The 6987-nt window shown below is 43.2% G+C and overlaps 1 protein-coding gene across 1 annotated transcript; it reads right to left on the bottom strand.

The window, feature by feature from the left end:
* Positions 1-1645: 1645 nt before the first annotated feature.
* Positions 1646-3656, bottom strand: LOC128450785 (golgin subfamily A member 6-like protein 22). The gene is made up of 2 exons (XM_053434455.1): positions 1869-3656; positions 1646-1685 (listed from the first exon to the last, which is right to left on the bottom strand). The coding sequence occupies exon 1, from the start codon at positions 3524-3526 to the stop codon at positions 2009-2011; it is 1518 nt and encodes a 505-aa protein (XP_053290430.1). The 5' UTR covers positions 3527-3656; the 3' UTR covers positions 1646-1685; positions 1869-2008.
* Positions 3657-6987: the final 3331 nt, after the last annotated feature.

Below are 6987 nucleotides of genomic sequence, written 5' to 3'. Positions count from 1 at the left end.
GCTACTTGGCATCTCCCTGAGGTTGTGTGTGTTTTTTGGTAGTTTTTCCTTTCTCTTATCAAGGGTTAAAGGTTCCGTTTTTAGAATTTAGTGAAAGAGTACCTGTGTTAGACCTAAGTTGTCATAAAAACTCAAAAGGAGTTTAGTTTGTCTAGTCTGGGCTACTGTAAAAAACGTGGCGGCCTCCATAGAGAGGACCCACTCCCGATATAAGTATCAAGTATTTAAAGGACCCATCTTATGCCCATTTTACCACAGTTGATATGGTTCCTTGGGGTCTTAATGAAATGTCTGTAACATATTTTGGTCAAAATACCACAAGGATCATTTAAAACAGCACCCTTTTTACCCTGTCTAAAACAGCCCTCCTCAGATTGACCTGTTTTGAGTGCCCCGCCCTCCTCTCACCCCCTCTCCCTTCCTCCCTCCTTCCCGAATTACAAGCGCCCATATTTTTAGCTATCCATTAGAAATATGGCTACTGGAGACGAAGATACAATCTTGCAACCATATCATTTTGAACCAGAGTCAGGTGGGCCGAAGCCTAGCTGAGAGAGCCCCAGCGCCCCAGCTCCCCAGCGCAGCCTCGCAGTGGGAGCAGTGGGACCTGGCGCATCCTTCCACACTGTTAAGTCAACGTTTAGAGGTGTCCGGGGGGTCTCCGCCTCGACGATCGGCATGTTTATGCGGCCACTTACAGAGCTGCCAACTTTTCAAAAAACCTTGGAGTGAGATTTTGTCGGGGGTGACCAACATTTTGCCGCGCACACAGCCACACACGTTGGTGGCTCAAATATCAGGGAATTGTTGGAATTTGGCGTTGTATCCATGTTGTTCGCTGCATTCTGGTGGCCTTTGGGGCCCGAAGTCGTTGATAGGAGCGGCCGACTGGAGATGGACAAAATTGGTTACATTCTGTGACGCAAAGACATAGCTGAAGGTCCACCCCCAGGAAATGTTGGTTTAAGTAGATGTTGTTTCCTGCATTCTAGTGGATTTTTGGGTGGTATGCTAAAGATGTGCAATACCTGAACTTCTTCTGATTCATGTTCCTCTGATCATGACTTGTAGGGCCTTCTAGCCTTGAGCTGAACATTCAACCAGAAAACTATTGTTGTGCCTCAATGACCACAATATAGCCTAATTAATAGACCTTTGTTTAAGATTTGACCAAGGTAGGTTGATTGACATTTTGATTACAATGGTTTTCAACTAATTCTGAACTGAAACCTAACCTATATTTTAAATAATTGTATTCTTAAGAGCAGTTAATGATTTATGTTCGCCTCCCACCACACTTTCCATCAGACAAAAAAGTGCAACAAATAAAGTGCTTAAACAGTAGCCTTTTTAAGCAACACAATGGACCCTCTTCCCCAAAATAAAATTTGTCTGGAGCCGCAAAACATATTTGATAACAAAGCTAATAAAGTTTTATATAAAGTTATTATAGCGTCCGTTTTCCTATAAAAGGCCGCTAAGAGGCTTAAGTGGGCTCCAGGCTGTTACGCGTCGTACAATGAATCCAAGTCCGGTGATGAATATAGTTTGAGAATTTTATTGCTGTAGACCGAATGACAATTGATGAATGCAAACATGGTTGTTTGACGATGACGACGACGACGACGGTAAACAGAAAATATAATCAGGTGCGCCACTAACCCCCTTTCTCCCCCTCCGCTGATCTGACTGCCCCGGTATATAGATTAAGCCACACCCATGTGTCAATCAAACGGAAGTGACATGATCCAAAACAGTGTGACTAACCTTTCAAAATAAACAATAAACAAACAGACCAAATATGCATTTTGGCCCCTACAATTCCGGCCCCTAATTATTATGTTTCAAATAATAATTACAAATTTGACATAACAATCAACATAGTATGTAAATATATTTTCTTTCTTCATTATTTGTAATCCGATATACGTTGTCCAAGGAAAGAGTGATTAATCAAAGTCAAGTGTTCAGGAACAAAGTCAAGGGGTCAAAAGTCAGTTTGCGTCAGTCAATGATCCGCTGCCTCCAGTAGTAGGCAGACTTTGGTGATGGGCCTGGTCAGAAATCGGGTCTTTGACTTGATCCGAAGCTGACGTACAAGTCCCTTTTTGTCCATAATGGTCTCCACAATCCCTCCAGTCAACCAGGAGTTGCGAGGCGCTGAATCATCCACAATGATGACGATGTCTCCTGGTGTGAAGTTGCGTCTTATGTTGGACCATTTCTGTCGTTCTTGCAGTTGGGGAAGATACTCCTTAATCCACCTTTTCCAAATCCTTTCCTCCTGTTGCTTCTTTTCTTGATCCTGTAGTTTCCTCTTTGCCTCACATTCTTCCACCTCCCGTCTTCTCACTTTCTCTTCCTCAATTATTCTTTCTTCTTCCTTTCTCTTTTCCTGGGCTAACCTACACTCTTCCTCTTGTCTCCTGATACTCTCTTCTCTCCTCCTGTCTTCCTGGACCCTCTCTTCCTCCATCCTAATCCTTTCCTCCTCAACTCTCTTTCTTTCTTGTTCCTCTCGTCTCTTCTTTTCCTCCTCTAGTCTCTCACGCTGTTGTTGTTCTTCTCTCCTAACCTGCTCCTCCTCTTCTTGTCTCTTCCTCAAAATCATTTGCTCTTCCTCCCGTCTAACTTTCTCTTCTTCTTCAATCCTTTTTCTTTCTTCAGCCTGTCTCCGCTTCTCCTCAGCCAACCTCTCAAGAGCTTCTTCTTGGCTCCTCAACCTCTGCTCTTCCTCTCGTCTAACCTTCTCTTCTTCAATCCTTTTTCTTTCTTCCTCATCTTGTCTTCTTTTCTGCTCAGCCAGTCTCTCAACAGCTTCTTCTGGTTTCCTTTCATCTTCTTTTCTTCCCAGAGGTCCGTTAACTGTCCAGCCGAGCATTGTTTTGACGGCATATGGTCCATCTCCCACACTCCTGATGACTTGAAGTGGTTCCAGAGCCTTTGGTACATCGGAGCCAATCAGCAACTCAATCTCACAGTCCAGTTCAGGTAAGTGAATATTCTTTAAATGATGCCACTGATTGATGTCATTTTGATGTGGGATGTTCCCTTTGTGCACAGGCATAGTCTTCTGAGTGTACACACATGGGAGATCACAGAAATCAGTGCCATGAAGTCCTGTAACCTCTAGGCCTGAAACAATGCTGGTTTCAACGACCTTCCTTTGACCCATTGTTCTCAGAAGAATATTTGATTTTCTTCCCTGGAGATTGAGCTTATTCATTAGCCCCAATGTGCAAAATGACGCAGTGCTTCCCGGGTCAAGGAATGCATATGTATGCACTGTTGTATTCCCCTTCTTGGCCTTTACTTTCACAGGCACTATGGAGAGTTTGCAATTGTCTTCACCGGCCCCAGTAAGACCACTTGTCTGTACCGAGGCTATGGCTCTGATGTCAGCTTCTTCCTTTGTTTGAGGATGATGTTTGTCCATTTCAAATCTTCTTTGGTGGATATGCAGCATCTGAGGATGCTTCAAATTGCATATGTTGCAGCTGAGTCGCTTCCTGCAGTCCTTGCTCATGTGTCCTTTCTGCAGACAACCAAAGCAGGCTCCATTTTCTTTAAGGAAAGTGATTTTCTCATGATGTGCTTTCTTTTCCAATAGGAAACACACCTCCAAAGCATGTCCACCTCCACAGAACAAACACCTTTTTACAGCCGGCCAACACTCCATTTTCCTAGGTCCATTTCCATTTTTCTCATGTGCAACTGTCATAGTGGTTGCAAATGTACTTCCTTTGATTTTTGGATGAGGTGGTTTTGACATAAAACCTCTTCCATCCTTGCCTGGTGTGGGAGTGTCTCTGATGTCTCCAAATACTGGATCAGTTGCAATCCTCACCTGTTTTTCAAGGTAATTTACCAGATCCCTGAAGGTAGCTCTTTGGTTGTACCTTTCCTGAAAATCACATGCCACAGATCTCCATTTATCCCTCAGTCGATATGGCAGCTTCTTAATTATAATTAGCAGGTTAGCAGACATGTTGAGCTCTTGCATGTTGTTGACATCTTCCATGGCATTGCAACATCCTCTTAGAAACAGAGTGTATGCTTGTAGTGTTTTTGTGTCATCTGGTTTAATTGACGACCATGAAAGAGCCTTCTCCATGTAGGCTGTAGCAATTTTATGCTCGTTGCCAAAGTGCTCCTGCAGTAAGGATTTTGCCTTCCTGAATCCTCTATCTGCGGTCATATGAAGGCAGCTCCTCACCATTTCTCTTGGTTGTGCTTCGGTATATTGTTCCAGATAATAAAGACAATCTGTGGGGTTTGGGTTCTTGCTTTCGATGTTGTGTTCAAAGGATTTTATGAATGTTTGAAATTGAAGTGGGTCACCATCAAAACGATGAATCTCCTTCTTGGGCATTAAAGAGAGAGACTGTTGTTGAATCATTAATGCAGTGATGTCATTTTGCTTTTCCATGATGTTAAGCATGTTGCTCTGTTCACCATTGCTTGCAGCAGGCAATGTTGTTGGTATTGTAACATGTGCATCCATAGTTAATGTATTTGACTGAATTGTCACTGGCACTGTGGAGAGAGATTGGGTTTGATTAATGTCTCCGTCAGCAGTGGCAATTATTTGTGTTTTCTTTTCACGTTGTTTTTTCTCCATATACGAGTTCATACCATCTGACACTCTTGATCTGTGGCTACGCACACCAGATCTACTTGAGGCTCCAAGAATCTTCATTTTTGCCATTGTAGCAGCAAGATTTCCATCCAGCTCCAGTTGCTCTTTTTTCCTCCTTAGCTCCTCCTCTTGTGCTTCTATGGCATGTTTATCTTTTAGCATTTGTTGTATTACAATAAGAGCAGCCATTTCAGCCTCAGCCTTGATGCATGCAGATGAGGTGGTGGAAAATCTTGAGCATGAAGAATGTGATTTGTGACTCCTGTTGGTAATATTTGACACACTGTCACTTGGCTTTATTTCATCCTGCATGTCAGATATTGCTTTATTCTGTTGGGAAGGAATGGCAGCTGGAACATCAGAGTGTGGTATATTTTCCTTTAATTCAACAGGTGCAACAGGTGCTCCCTCTTCAGGTGGAATGGGAGAGATGACTGATTGTGCAGCAAACACATCTTCAGTCACCTTTCTTGCTTGTTGAAAGTGTCTTTCAATCTCAGAGAGCCATGTCTTTACATCATCACTGAAGTCTGTGTTGTGTTTTATTATGCGTCCAAACCACTCCTTTTGTGTTACCTTTTCCTCTTTGGGAAGTAAAACAATCACTGACTCATGCGCTGCATTTGCATTTTCATACAGTTGTTTGAGTTCATTCAGTTTGAATTGCACTTTCTTTGCATTTTCATCATTTTTCATGAGCCCTTTAATTTCACGTGAGAGCTCTTTCATTTTTTTCACATTAGATTGACATTGCTTTTGAAGAGTTTCCATTTTGCAAGCCAGCGCTTTGGCTGTAAGCTTGACTGTTCTCTTCTCCGTAATTTCCATTTCATTTGAGTCACTCATTATGTGAACTTTCAACGTGCACAATTCACCAAAGCACAGAGCAACACACACAATGCAATCCGCAATGACATTGATTCAGTCACAATGCGATTTTCAACACAACAGCACAGCACAGCAAACGGCGGCCACTGCTCATCACGCAGTCCTCCAATCAGCCCAAACAATTGCCGATCGCGACAAACCAAGCACGCGCAACACAAGCCCAAACAAACAGTCCCCAATGGACAAAACGGCAGCCTTTCCAAACTGTGTTCAACTTCAAACAACTACACAGAAGGATTAACAAACATACCGATTCAGTTGGCTGTGATGCGCTGCTGTCACTTCCGCGTTACACCGCTGCTGCAGTCAATTATGTGTCTCTGATCCCAGGCGTCCGCAGAAGAGTCCCCTGTTGCATAGTTCGTTCCATCCAAAACATCGAGATCCAAGCGATAAGAGCAACGTTGAATCCCGTGGTGTTTTTGGATTATTTCTGTTTACTAACTATAGCGTCCGTTTTCCTATAAAAGGCCGCTAAGAGGCTTAAGTGGGCTCCAGGCTGTTACGCGTCGTACAATGAATCCAAGTCCGGTGATGAATATAGTTTGAGAATTTTATTGCTGTAGACCGAATGACAATTGATGAATGCAAACATGGTTGTTTGACGATGACGACGACGACGACGGTAAACAGAAAATATAATCAGGTGCGCCACTAACCCCCTTTCTCCCCCTCCGCTGATCTGACTGCCCCGGTATATAGATTAAGCCACACCCATGTGTCAATCAAACGGAAGTGACATGATCCAAAACAGTGTGACTAACCTTTCAAAATAAACAATAAACAAACAGACCAAATATGCATTTTGGCCCCTACAGTTATACTATACTAAACTATGGTTTGTTGCATTTATGAAATGATCGAACAACAATAAAGAAAACTGTTGACATTTGATTGATATTTTTACCTGTTACAACAAAGGAAAAACCAAACGCTTATGAAGAGAAGAAAATACACAGGCAAGTGTCGGCCTACTTTGAAATAAATTAAACACAGACCTTTGTAGGGTTATTTGAGTCCTCCCCGTATTTGTGGAAAATGTATGAAATAAGAAGTACCCTATTTTTAAATAAATAAAAACATATAGCTGCAGCCTAATAGCTTAAAAATATATATTTTAGTTGGCGAAATATTTAAACGAAAAGTGAGAGCAGGTCAGGCTGGAGGCGGACACAGAAACTGCAGCTCGGTAGAAACCAACTGCAGCTTCTGCTCTGATCAAGACGCTGAGCTCTGATCAGCTGAGACCAGAGAAACTCTGTGTTTTCACTGTTTCCACTGAGCAGCCGGTGAGTCAGTGACCAGCTCCTTCACGTGAAGGAGCTCTGGTCTTGTGTCTCTGAGCGAGTGCGCGGGGCGGGGGGCGGAGCCTCGGGACCGGTGCGCTATCTGGGGCACACACACACACACACTCGCCCGCTCCTGGTACTTCATGACGGCCTGTTACGATGATGTTTTAA

This window comes from Pleuronectes platessa, chromosome 11, assembly GCF_947347685.1.
Source record: "Pleuronectes platessa chromosome 11, fPlePla1.1, whole genome shotgun sequence".
NCBI classification, from domain to species: domain Eukaryota; kingdom Metazoa; phylum Chordata; class Actinopteri; order Pleuronectiformes; family Pleuronectidae; genus Pleuronectes; species Pleuronectes platessa.
The sequence above is the reverse complement of the archived record's forward strand: the minus strand, read 5'-3'. Positions and strand labels throughout refer to the sequence as shown.

Coding starts and splice junctions, on each gene's coding strand:
- LOC128450785 (XM_053434455.1), bottom strand. CDS start 3,526: ATGAGCAAGGACTGCAGGAAGCGACTCAGCTGCAACATATGCAATTTG.